Source organism: Camellia sinensis, chromosome 5 (genome assembly GCF_055761805.1).
Source record: "Camellia sinensis isolate YWXY chromosome 5, ASM5576180v1, whole genome shotgun sequence".
NCBI lineage: Eukaryota > Viridiplantae > Streptophyta > Magnoliopsida > Ericales > Theaceae > Camellia > Camellia sinensis.
Window position 1 is genome coordinate 163,506,733 of NC_138965.1, and position 13,529 is coordinate 163,520,261.

General features: G+C 35.6%; 2 protein-coding genes across 5 annotated transcripts; both read right to left on the minus strand.

The window, feature by feature from the left end:
- Positions 1-1,612: 1,612 nt before the first annotated feature.
- On the minus strand, positions 1,613-3,269 carry LOC114318681 (HXXXD-type acyl-transferase family protein). Its single transcript, XM_028265613.2, has one exon. It carries the CDS (start codon positions 3,145-3,147, stop codon positions 1,750-1,752), a length of 1,398 nt encoding a protein of 465 aa, XP_028121414.2. The 5' UTR covers positions 3,148-3,269; the 3' UTR covers positions 1,613-1,749.
- Positions 3,270-4,817: 1,548 nt separating this feature from the next.
- Positions 4,818-12,931, minus strand: LOC114318704 (uncharacterized). Of its 4 annotated transcripts, none has more exons than XM_028265642.2 (3): positions 12,001-12,931; positions 8,623-8,872; positions 4,818-5,533 (listed from the first exon to the last, which is right to left on the minus strand). In XM_028265642.2, exons 1-3 carry the CDS (start codon positions 12,328-12,330, stop codon positions 5,145-5,147), a joined length of 969 nt encoding a protein of 322 aa, XP_028121443.2. In that variant the 5' UTR covers positions 12,331-12,931; the 3' UTR covers positions 4,818-5,144. The 4 variants fall into 4 exon arrangements, with proteins under 4 accessions (XP_028121443.2, XP_028121441.2, XP_028121442.2 ...); XM_028265640.2 differs by having other exon boundaries at positions 4,818-5,542; XM_028265641.2 differs by having other exon boundaries at positions 8,620-8,872.
- Between the last annotated feature and the right edge of the window lie 598 nt (positions 12,932-13,529).

The following is a 13,529-nucleotide window of genomic DNA, read 5'->3' on the forward strand; positions in this document are numbered from 1 at the left end:
TCTTTCAAGAATGTGATTCCTAGGAGGACTCTACATGGAGGAGTAAGAGTCCTACTAGGACTAGGATTGTGCCACACGGAACCTATCAAAGCTCATAACATCTGCGCACGTCCCAGGTTCGATTCCCCACTGGGTGAGTGCCTACAGCAGTTTGTGCAAGGGTGTCCGGCTTCCCACTGGCTAAATACCTCTCAGGATTAGTCCTGGCTTCCCCAAAAATCGGAGGGTTGGGGATACCTGAGTTATAAAAAAAAAAAGCTCATAACATCACCTAATGAGAGGTAAAACAATTTTGATTCCCGAATATACAGAGCTTTTTGTCTATTAGTCTATTTTGCTGACTTAGGCATCGGAGAGGTATTCGGCACACACCCACCGGATAACTCACGCTTGTGTTTTCAGGGAGTAAAATAGCGTCGTACGGAGGAGTGCAGACTTGATTAACAGGATTATAGGAGAAGATTTATTTCTTTTCTGTACAACAAGTATCGAATGACTTTTTGGAAGGGATAGGACTCCTTGAGATTATATATATATATATATATATATCATTGTATATATTAGATGAAATAACACTAATCTTTTATAAAGTGTGTAAAAAAGTCAAAGTTTCATATGCCAACTTGAGCATACTTTGGGCATGTTTCAAGTGAGCTTGCTCGTTTGAGTGCACTATCAAGCAAACCTAATGTCTGCAGAGCATAATCAACGTCATGCCCACTTGCGTGCTCTAAGATTTTTTTTTTTAATTTTTTTTTTTTGGGCACTCATGGTGTAAGACCCTACTCCAGCAATTTTAGACTACAAGGTTTTTAAAAAAAATTGAATGTTCATTGAAAATATATCGCTAAAGACCAAAAGGATATATTTTTCCAATCAAATCTTTTTGTGTAGTGGTATTTTTTTCAATGAACACTCATATAACAAAATTCAAATCCCTTTAATATAAAAGCCCTAAAAAAATTAAAAAAATAAAAAGAAAAAAATGAATGCTCAACACTACAATATCACTAAAGACCCCCCCAAAAAAGGGTATGCTGGTACTTTTAATATATGTATAATGTGGTATACACCTCCTGATCAATGCAACACAAATCTTTTAAAATTAAAACCTTCAAAGTAGATATGAATATGATTGCCATAAACTTACTCATTAAAATTGTCACATTTATAACCAAAGGCAATGAGGAATGTTAATGTCACAAACACATTTGTTAGTTCCACGCTATTTATCTCATCTATAATATTTTCTATCTTTTACTACATATACTTTGTTTTAGCAAAAAAAAAAAAAAAAGAAAAAGAAAAAGAAAAGAAGAATGTTCATCAATCATCATGTGACTCATATTCATGTATACTGCTGCTAGCACTGGGCTTTGAAAATAAAGATCTCCACAGACATTTCACAAGTACACATTGGTATCAAAAGAATGATTGAACAAACCAAAACCACACACTTCCAAACACATATTGCATGCTTGTCCTAATTTGTTATGTTAGACAACATTATCCACACCTCTTAATATTTGATATGATTTGCGCTTCTGCTTTCTTTGTTTTGTTTTTCATGTTTTTAAAAACAAAAACAATAGAAGTTCGAAAACATTAATTGTTTTTATTTTCATGAAAAAAATAGTTTTTGGATTCATAATTTTTTGGTATTTCCTAAAAAAATATGCTGAAAAAGTTCATAAACAAAACAAAAAAATAGGAAATGAAAATACAACTGTTGCATTCCTTGACCTCGACCTATTGTCCAACTTGATCATCTAAATCCATGAGGCACAAAAACTTTCTAAACGTGCTTGTAGCTTGCTCTGGCAAACAAATGCACACCAACATAGTTCCACCAGAACCACCCTCCCCTTCAGGCAAGAAAACACAAACTTGTGGGGTTGGTGTCAGATCAATCGGACCAGCATAAATCGGTCTTCCCCACCCAAAATCTGCTGATTCATATATGGAAAATCTAGTCCATTGTGTGATTGTCAACTTCCCATCAAATTCTAACCTCTTAGGCCTATCCACCTCAAAATAATCTATTGTAGACCTCAAGTACTCCTCTGAGATGCCTAACCGAGCGTCATGAACCAACCTTCTTGTCTCTGCAAGACACCCATTGACAAGCTCAGACACCGTGCTTGTGGCACACGCCACACACATGACGTTGCCATAAAACCCGCTTTTCAAAGGTGGGTTTTTGAGCTTTTGTCGAGCGTTAACAGAAAATGTAAGTCGAAGGTTGCAGTCCAACGGTTTGACATCGAGTGCTTTAACCCAAGATCTCCAAACATGAGCAGCCATGGCATCAAAGGTAGTAGTGCACGTAGAATCATCGTGTGCTCTGGCCAAGTTCTTTAAACGAGCTTGAAATTCCCTGCTAATCCGATAACACTTCTGAACCGGCTTGTTCTGCCAGAGCTTCATTGTTAGGTCTGAACCATCTTCGATTCTCATGAACTCAACATGTGGGTATTTAACTAGAGGCGGTTCGCGTGGTCGGAAAATCTCTCTGTCCCAACATGGATTAGGGTTTGTTACCAAAACTCCGGCTTTCGCAGTGGAAGACCACGCATTAAGGAATTGCATTGCACCAAGCCCATCAGAGAGGCAATGGCAAGTCCTCAAACCAAGGCTGAAGCCACCACAGCTAAAATAAGTCACTTGTGCTATTAACAATGGCATGTCAATGATTTGGTATTGTCCTTCATTAGGGAACCTATAAACCAATGGTAACCATGCAGGGTTTGGCACTGTAAAGTCACCCAGGTTGGCTAAAGCCATCTCTGAATGAGCTTGAACCATGAGAACCCCCTGGTCTGGTCCGAAGAACACCTCTAGCTTTCCATTTTGAGTCTCTCTAAGTCGGCCCGAGAAAGGATAGTAAGGGACTAAAACACTAGCAAGAGCATCAAGTAGTATTTCCATGATGGGTTTTCGGGGAGAACCAAAGTTGTTTGATCGATAGAAATACACAGTTGGGGTGAAAACTCGTGCACCGATCATGTCATCTATGTTTGAAAGGTAGAGGCTGTGGTTGGTGGAGACGGGAATCGAACTGGCTGGCATGACCGAAAAAATGCGGTCTATGGTTATAGGGATGTCAAGGTGAGAGAAATGGAGGTCTTGAACCGATGGAGGAGCCATGGAGAAGGAGGGTGGGGGTGATGAGAGAGGTCATGCAATGTATCCTCCATTTGTAGAATATTGAACCTAAGTTTTCTCAAAAGAAGACATGTAAAGAAAATGGGCTACACAAAAGGAAGGGGTTCAAAGGGTTTTCAAGTGTTAGAGAAATTTTTGCAATATTCTTCATCAATGGACATGACATGATCTTTCCGATTGGGTTTGTTTGTGATGTACCTTTTTAGGTATAAAAAGGTCTACTACGCGTATAGAAATTTCTATGTACAAAATGCATTAATGAGAATAAAGAAAATCATATTTGTATTACATTCTGTGAATTTTTTTTTTTTTTTTGGTTTGCACCTAACATAGTTGTTTAGGTATTCCTATGGAATGTGAATACTTTTTTACTTACATTTGGAGGAAGTAAGGGCATGTTGAATGCATGAAAGAGGTTTGTTTAACAGTACCTCTTTGGCCCACGGTGTAGGTGTGTGAGTGCATATTTTATTTCCATAAAGATTGAAAGGGAATGAATCAGTCATTTCCTTCACTAGTTAACAATTTTTGCTTGGTATTGTTTTCTATTTTTCTTTTTGTTTCTTCTAAAAATTACACTTTCTTGTTGAAGTACTAAAAGGTTATTTCCAAAAATTGATTTTACACAAAAATACAAATGATGAAGATTTTCTAACTTTCATTATTTATAACTATAAGAACACGAAAAACAAAAATAACAAAAACGATACCGAGCCATTGTATATTGTTGCACGAGTTTTGTTAAAAGAAAATAATATTTGTAACTGAATAAATATTATCATTTTTTTTTTTAATCTCTCTTACGTGAATTCACACAATAAATATATGCGTAGATGTAGAACCTATCTTATCTAGAGAGAACAAAAAGAAAAAAAGAAAATAGGTTCCAACTTTATTTTTTGGATATTAAGTCTTCTACATTAAATAAAATAAAAAAATAAAATCCATCTAGTGGTGTACAATAGCTCGTCCTGTGAAAATGGCAAAAATTAATTAAATGAATGAGTGCCTCGTAATATTATCATACCATTCCTTTATCAGCTTTGGCAAAACAAAAAGGGTATTTTAGGACCCACGGAAAACATTTCCCGACAATATTCCAACCCATTTTACTTCAAAATTCTACCCCCAAAAAATAAAAAATAAAAACCCTTGCCATAATATGTTTTCCTTGACATGCTATTCAACCATCCTCAAGGATTCAGGAAATGCTATTTGTTTCTGAATTTCCATACACAATCATTCATCAAAATGACATCAGTGCAATTTTGATATTAAGATGCATTTCAATGGTTTTCGTTTTGAAGTGATCCGCTCACAAGTCAGACAAATCATTGTGTGTATTTTTGTATACATTTTCTATTTGTATATCGTTCTTTGACACACTAACACAAAAGCATAAGAAAATTGTCATGCACCTCCTGAGCATTTTGGGACAATGTAAAAAGCATCAAATATGAAAATGCTTAAAACCCTTAAAACATCACGCCTAAATTTATCCCTAATAACGGGGATTGCTGCATGTCAATTATTAATTCATTTAAAAAAGATTAACCACCTAAAACCCAAGTGTAGGTAAAAAAAGCACAACACTTTCACATTTGGTGATTTGATCCTAGTATGCGCACACAAAAAACAGAGCACAACAGATATAAGAAGCAACATGCAATTTCATAAAACAATTAAAGGACCCATAAAAGAGACCAACTTGAGTAACATCCACAAAAACATTCTACTACATCAGCAAAACTGTCCAACAGATACAGAAACAAAGAGGAGGAAAAATATAGAAAAAAATCTAAAAAAACCCTAATCTTTTCAACCCACAGTTTTTTTTTTTTTTTTGTTCTTGTTCGGATCAAGAAAAACCAAAAAAGTACTATGTTGAAGGTCATACCTCAATGAACCTGGATTCTGATGTTTATTTCGCATGACACAAATGATGAAACAGGGTGTACATATTCTCATAAGAAACATCCTTACCGCACCGGCTGCTGATTGTAGTGGTTCTTCTCCTTTTTCTTTGCAGCAGCGAGCTTCGCATTCCTTGCGGCAGCCTCGCTCGCGGCCGCTCTTGCTGCAGCATCCATCTCCTTGCTCGATTTTTTCTTTTTCATGGACGCCACTTTCTTCATCTTCTCTTTCACGTCAACAACAGATGTATCTTCTGCGGCCTTGTCAGTTCCAGCAGATTCATCGGCTCCATTTGTGGCATCAGTGCCATTGGGCTGATCTTGCTGTTCTCTAGCTTCCTTCAAAGACTTGTCCTTCTTTTTCTTCTTTTTTGCGCTTTTGCTCTCCCCAGGAGCATTCTCTTTCTTCTCCGCCTCTCCATTCAGATTCTCTAGCTTCTTCTCTTGTGCATCACCTGCAGGTGCTGGTTAGAGGGCCATCACTTTTCATGGAAGAAAACTTGAAAGCAATTGAAAAGACACAAGGAAGATTAATCACATACTGCTAATCCAAATCATAGGCCAAATATATGCATAAATGGTCTGTATAAAGATGATGAAGAAAATCCCAGTTCAAACTAATGAGGGCAGATGATCCTTTCTCGTGTTGATTTCTGAAAGGAAAATTCGGTAACACATGCAAATTTGTAGTTTAAGCTCTACATTGAACCCAAAAGCAAGAACAGATATTGCAGAGTAGACATGCTGAAAACAAGTAATTTGAGAGAAAAGAAAATAATTAGAATAATAATGAAACAAATGTTAGGCAGTGTGGAGAGCCTGATACTGTACACCGAGCCACATGTCTTGCAGATCCAATTTGTGGGAAGGGGTACACTTTGGTATTTTTCTAAGAGTTGCAACCTATATCCCTAGCTATATATATTATAGCAATAGGACAACTCCGTTGTATCTTGCAACTCGTTTTTAGTAAAACAGCTGTAACGACTGCCATAGACGTAGCCCCTAGTTATGGGTGAACCACATAAATCTTGTGTTCTTATGCAATTGTTCTTTGAATCCTTTATCTTTTTGCAATTTCTAACTGACTAGATCCTGTGTTACAGTTCTGCAATTCCTAACAAATAGACATACACATTATTTCATGGATTAGATTTTAACACTTGAAACCCTAAAATGCAATGAATAAACATTATGGAGAAGGTTTTGTTGGCTTCTTTTAATAAGTACAGAGCATGGCTGTCAATCCCATTCCATACTGCACTATATCTCATTTCAGTGTTTTTAGAGGCTCAAGGCGCACCAGGGCGCTGAAGGTCTCTTGGGGCCTATGCATAGGGAGAGGTGCGGGCTTTATTGAAGCAAGACGCACAGTCTTAATAAAAAATAGATAAATTAACATAAATTAATGATTCACACTAGTACTAAGACAATTTAAAAATAAATAAATAAATAAATAATAATAATAATAATAATAATAATTTAACCAAGGCAAAATATAGAATAATTCTCAAAGTCATGAAAAATAATTTTAGTATAATGTAATATGTGAGGTGATGAAATTGAATTAATTATTTGTAATTTTTTTTTTCCCCCCCCTAACAAAGACTCAAAACAAAGACATATAATTGCCAAGAAAAAAAAACAGAGACAAGCATGGAAGAGAAGCCAAAAAAATACAGAAAAGAAGAAGAAGAAGAAGAAGAAGAAGAAGAAGAAGAAGAAGAAGAAAAAGAAAAAGAAAAAGAAGAAGAAGAAGATTGCTGCTATTCTCATTTTTGCAAACTGCTGTTATTCTCATTTCTACATTATTCCATGTAACAGAGAAAAAGAAGAAGAAGAAGAAGAAGAACAGAGAGCAAAGAAGAAGCATCAGGAAAAAAAAAAGAGAGCAAGAAACTAAATTGAAGAAACAGGAAAAAGAAAAAAACAGAGAGCAAAGAAGAAGAAGAAGAAGAAGAAGAGAGAGAGAAAGAGAGTCGAAGAAGCGGTAAAAAAATACAAAAAACCAAAAAAAACAGAGAAAAACCAAAAAAACATAGAGCAACCAGCGAAGAAGAATAAAAAAAATATATATATATATAGCAACTCGAAGAAGAAGGGGAAGGAAGATGGAGGAGGAGGAGAAGAGAAAAAAAAAAAAAAAAAGAGTCAAATCGAATACCCAACAACCAGCAACAAGCGAAGAAAAAGAAGAAGACCTAACCTCAATCGAAGTCGAGAGAGACGAGCCCAGAGGAAGAGACGACACAGATTTCTTTGATAGATTAGGGATTTAAGTCAACTCATTTGGGTTGAGTTATATTGTATGAGTTGTAATCCTATGTGGTTGGAGCCTTTCGAACACAGATCAGAGCCGTTAGATCAAAATCATAATAAAAAAAAAGCCCTCTTAGGCTCGCGCCTTTCAGTGCCTGGCCCAGTTGTAACCAAGGCACACAACTCATTAAATGTGCCTCGCCTTGGATCCCTTCAGGCGCACTGCTTGCGCTTCGTTGCGCCTTGCGCCTAGGCGCGCCTTTTACAACACTGTCTCATTCAACAAGAAATATATATACTTTCAACTATCACTTCCCTGCAAGTTAACTTTCCAGCTATTCCGGTGACGTGCCGGTTTTTGGACATCTCCAAGAGCGAGCCTATCCAGTGTCGCACAATCATCCAAACTTTTGTCAAGTGCTAACCCCTAACCATCAAAGTCATGCCCTCTTCATCTCCAGCAAGCTCAACAGCTCACTCTTATCTTCATCTCTCGACTGTCTGCCAGATGTGAAAATGAAGAAGCAATTGGTTCCTCAGTGCGTTTCACCAGAGATAGGGAGAGAGTTGTTGCATTGGTGGGCTTTGCCGGAGAGAGAGAGAGAGAGAGAAATGGTGACGGTTTTACTTTTGTGATATATTTCGTGTAAGCTTAGACAAGTGATACACCAAAACTGCAATGATGACAGTTGTAATAATGATATGACAACTGCAAGTTGATATGATTCCATATTTAAAGAAAAATATACATAGTAGGTTTCATCTTCTAACAATTTCCATTTTTGTTTTTTCAAATATGGCCAACAACACCACATGTTTAGGATTATAAAATAATTATGTGTAACATGAAAAAAATACATAGTAGGTTCTAATGACTTTTGTTTTTCCAAATATGCCAACAACACCACTTGCTTAGTATTATAAAATAATTACGTGTAATGCATAATTATTAATTATTATGTATCTTATAAACTATTTATAACAACAAATTTGAAACGGTACCCGAAATTATACCTGTTACCAGTAATAAAAATGGTATTATTACTGGTACAGTATTTACAACCTTTGTATAGAGATCATTTTCCTATTAGAAGTATGTCACTATGCTTCTAACTTCGGCATTGAACAAGGCAAGCAATAAAATCTATAGTCATCTAAGGATTTTTTTTTTTCACAAGCAGTTATCTAAAGAGGATGTAATCATGCATCGACACAATTATACTGGAAAGAATGAGAGACTAAACATGGAATGCTTATGAATGAAAATAAATCATTATATTACCACGGGAATCATCTTGGCCACTGGCCTCAGACTTGGGATATCCTAGCTCAGCAAGCACGGCATCAAGTTCTGCAAGCTCCTTCTTCTTCAGTTCCTTCTTTGAAAGCTGCCTTTCTGGATCTTTAGGAGCCAAAGAAACTTCAGCAAGCTTCTTAACAACTGGTTCTTTTTCGACTGGCACTTCAGGTTCATGGTCATGTTCTTCCTCATTATCATCATCAACTTCATCAAGGCCTTCTTCACTTTCGCTTTCCTGGAATCCACAGGTTACCCAGAAGCTACTCTATTAAATCAATGAATCTAGTGAAAGGTAAAGTGAAGCTTCAAATTATTTGAACTGCCATATTACATCTCTTCCTAAGACTATCAATAGTCAAATAGCCTCAAAACTGCAGTCCAAGCAGCAAATATATATATATATATATATAAACTTAGGAGGACCCCTAATTCTCCATATCCCTCTCTACGCACAAGGTAACCCCCAACGGGAAATTCTCCGAAGTTCCAAAACACTAAGTCCTGACCACTACACCGGATTCATGTCATAATTTATAAAGCATACCATAGTGAAAGCCTCTGAGGATTGAATTTTCCAATCCTCCCTAGCCCTCCAAAACCAAAAATTCCACACCAAGCCATTGTCATTAAGCAAAAGATTGTCTTTTATAGACGCATAGAAAGAATGCCTCTTGGGTCATCCTTTTAAGTTGTCTACACTAAGACAGCGTGGAATGGAGCAGTGTAGAGATTTAAAAAGAGGATTGCTACATGGAATCCAAAGGGATTAGCATACATTAGACCCATTGAAGTTGACATCTTGTTATATCAAGAAAATGTTGTCAATATCTACAACGATCAAATATTTGAATATTGTAAACACATACCATGTATGACAATTACATGCAACAATGTCATCTACATAGGGCTAAGCATTTTGACAATTATATAACAAGTTTAAAATTGATATCATTGGATTGAATAAAATACGATCTTCCAAAGCAACAATATATGAGAAACATAGTTTCACTATAGGAAGACATTGTACAACAAATTAAGTCATCATTATTCAACATAAACTAAGTACTGAACTAGCTAAAAGCTTAAAGCTCATCTTGTTTTAGTGGGCTACTAATTGGCCTCAATAAGCATGTTAGAGATTTTGAGGGCAAATTTTCCCCCCAAACACTTGTTCATGTTTCTTGAGTGCAAATTATCCATACAACCGTTGTTAGTCTTAGTAGTTCAATATTTCTTACAAAAACACTCTGCTTGGAATCAACTGATAAAGGCTCCCAAGGGGAAAAAATCATGATCTAATCATTTGGTGGATGGCCATAAAATGCTCTAAACTTAATACATGAGTTGTGCATTTCCATTAAAAAGTGCCTCATCCTACCTACATTGACAGCTCAACATTGAATAGGAAAAAAATTCCTTCCAAAAAGAAATGTGTATATAAGTGTAGAAAGATTAAATTTATGAAATGTAGAAGACTAAGAAATCTCTCATATTGTTTATGGATCATATTTAAACCAGGAAGCGCAAGCTTTGATCTTTAGTCCCTGCCAACTACTCAACTACTAAGGTTGTCCCACAAGTTTTGGTTCATATATTTACTTATAGTATATGCTGGTCTATGTAAAGTGTTTGATGTGTGGATAAAAAATGAGGTTTTCTTATTTGAATTATACGATTCGATTCAGTGGGTAATCGATGCAAATAGGTTGTGTAAATCACACGTAGCTGTGAATCATAGATGAATCGGCGACTTGTTGAACCAAATTGGTGAAATCATGAATCGATTCATTAAAATTGATATTTGACATTCTTTTTTAGTTTTTTATTATTGGAAAAAGGTTCACACAACCTTTTTAGGTCTTTAGAATTACTATATGTCATGTTCAATTGCATATTAAGGGGAAGTGGAAGGGGGATGAACTTTCTCTTTCTATAATATTTTAAACTTACATATTCAATTTTATCTAAGTGTTTACATATTCAATTGCATCAAGTGAGATTTTTGAAAATTTTTGAAGATTTTGGTTTCTTACACTTGTAAAAAGTTAAAAATGAATTATTGTTACTTGAAAATTAAAATTGTCTTTGTTTGCTTTCTATATTAAGAATGATTGATAAGAAATAGTACATCTATAAAAGGGAAAAGGGAAAGTGGTGTACATGGAAGCCTGTATTAACTTCTTACCAAGATCAAGTGATCATCATTCAAAACAACATTTTCATTTATTTAAGTTTAAATAATTCATATTTATTAGATATATTTAATATCTAAGTTTGAAGATATATTTTTCTATGTAATTTAAAAAAAGCAACCGAACCTTTACAATTCGGTACAAAACCATTTCTATTCACAATTCGAATCTCGATTTGACAACTATGGCTGTATAACATAATGGAAAGTGGTATTCCTTGTGATAAAGACTAGTTGATTCTCATTTATTGGAGCAATAATGATATTCTCTTGAGGAAATGACCAGTCATAAAGACAAGTTGTGTTGTGTGCCTCTGTATTTGGTGCTCATATATGTCATTGTCTCATCAATATAGGACTGTTGAGACAATCTTGAACTGCCCCCAACCCAAACTTGAAGTGTTGCATTCAAAGACACTCTTGAGCTACCTGCTACTCTCAACCCTTTGATATTTCCAAAATGGATATGTGATTTCTTACCACTCACATTCTGTCAACTTACTTGGGACACGAAAGGAAAGGAAACGTTCAAACAGGATACCTTCCCCTTATCAGCCATAATCAACGTAATTAGTAAAATGACATGAATTTGAACATTTTACAGTTTGACAATCTGTGGTGCATCCTATGTCCTGTGTCCACTGCAGTGTAATTTGTTACAAATGCAAACCAATTTGACAAAGGTGCATATGACAAGTTGACAACAAGCATAATTAATTGCAACTGCAAAAGCAAACTAACTCAGTTCAAAGAGCAGAATTTGAACATATGATATAATACCATCATGATAACTAGCAGCCTGACTAACGAAGTTTGAATTACCAACACTTTGCCATTAACCTTATGACTATATCCATCATCGAGGAATTCTTCAATGCTGTCATACATTTCAAAATAGGCACAAAATCGACATTTCCACATAATGAGGAAGCATTAGAACACGTGCACTATATTTTACAGTCACTATTGACGCCCAATCAACACGCAATCATTGAAAGATCTTAATAGTTATTGGAACAGCAAATAAACCAACAGCTGATCAAATTATTTACACACACACAAAAAAAAAAATAAAAAAAAAATGGTCAATTCAGATTCAATATCATTTCAAAATATAATTATCATCAATGTATAAACAATTCCAATAAAAATAGTGTTGAAAAACCTCGCACCTCTACCGGTGTCGTGCTCTCCTTGGCAGTAGGTTCGGGATCCGCTGCACCACCACCCCAACCAGCTTGAGGCGGAGCGGTGGTGGCGTAGTAATCGTCATCATCCTCATCGTCAACATCCGCCCACGATTTCACCGTGAGCGGCGTTGGAGCCCAAAAAACCTGCGTCTCAGACTCCTTGTCTTGCTTCTTCTTCGAAGAACTTTTGCTCTTGGACGAGCCTTGCTCTTTGTCAGACTTCTTCTTCTTCCTTAGGGTTCCGAGAGCCGCAAACACGTTGGTACTGTTCAAAACCACCGACTCATCCTTTCTATTTCCACCTCCCACCATTCTCAACTCGATCTCAGAGCCAGTTCGTTACGAAAGCACAACAGTTATATATATATATATATATATATGCCTATCAATATATACAAAACTGCAAACAACAATTTTCGCGAATTAGAAGGAGATTGGAAAGATCGAAGAGAGAATAAGTTGACTTGGGTTGAAGAGAAACAAAGATTCGATGATAATTAGGGGGATCAGATTGAGACACGAGGATGATTTTCTCGGGAAAATGAAAAATGAAACACGGATTGCAGTAGCGAAAGCACAATCTAAGAACAAATTGAGATTAGATGAAGAGATTTTCGACAGATTGCGACAAATGAAGGGATGGGTTTTCTCGGGAAAATGAGGAAGGCAATTTTCTAGGGAAGATGGAGGCAACACGAGATAAGTAGATCAAGAAGAGAAGCGAAACGGAAGGGTTTGGGGAGAGAGAGAGAGGGGGAAGTACGGCAGAGATGAAGTGAAGTGTGTAGAGAGATATGCATATATTTTTAGGGTTTGGATATGAGAGAGAGAGAGAGAGAGAGATTTGTGAAGCTATGTATATATGTATATATATATTGTTCGATTAGATGATGGGGTGTTGTTTGTGATGATGAGCTCTTGACGAGGGGCTTTTCCCATATTAAGTTTTTTTCGCATCTTATTTTTTAAATTAGGTCTAGTTTAGACAGATTTTTTAAATTGGGTTAAAGTGTTATTACAAATCGCACTTTCAATGTTTGGAGTCCAAAATTTGATGAATAGTAAAAGCGCTATTGTAAAATGCCCTTTTAATTAATAAATCGTTGTTTCAAATCGCTCTTTTAACATAAAAAATTTTTTCTAAAGAAAACGCTATTTGAAATAGCGCTTTCACTGTGTATATAATTTTTTTTTTTTTTTATAAAACATTATTTCAAATAGCATTTCTACTGTTGAAACACAAACCAAAACCATCCCACCCTCGACACCCACACACACCTACACACACCCAACCCACACTCTGAAGCATTGAAATAATATAATTTTTATAATTTTCGTAAATATAAAACATTTTTAAGTTATGAATGGTTTGATTTATAACACGTATGTAAGGGTAAAATTTTTTATAATAAAAATAATTTATAAATTACCAAAAATAATTTATAATACATATGTATTATAAATTTTTTTATAATAATTTATAAATTTTTACCCTTATAATAATTTATAAT

Excerpts from the sequence above, each read along its gene's own strand:
- LOC114318681 (XM_028265613.2), bottom strand. The coding sequence starts at position 3,147 with ATGGCTCCTCCATCGGTTCAAGACCTCCATTTCTCTCACCTTGACATC.
- LOC114318704 (XM_028265639.2), bottom strand. The coding sequence starts at position 12,330 with ATGGTGGGAGGTGGAAATAGAAAGGATGAGTCGGTGGTTTTGAACAGT. Across the intron at positions 8,873-12,000 it reads AGAGCACGACACCGGTAGAG|GAAAGCGAAAGTGAAGAAGG; the intron begins GTGCGAGGTTTT and ends TGTGGATTCCAG. Across the intron at positions 5,543-8,619 it reads TGGCCAAGATGATTCCCGTG|CACCTGCAGGTGATGCACAA; the intron begins GTAATATAATGA and ends CCCTCTAACCAG.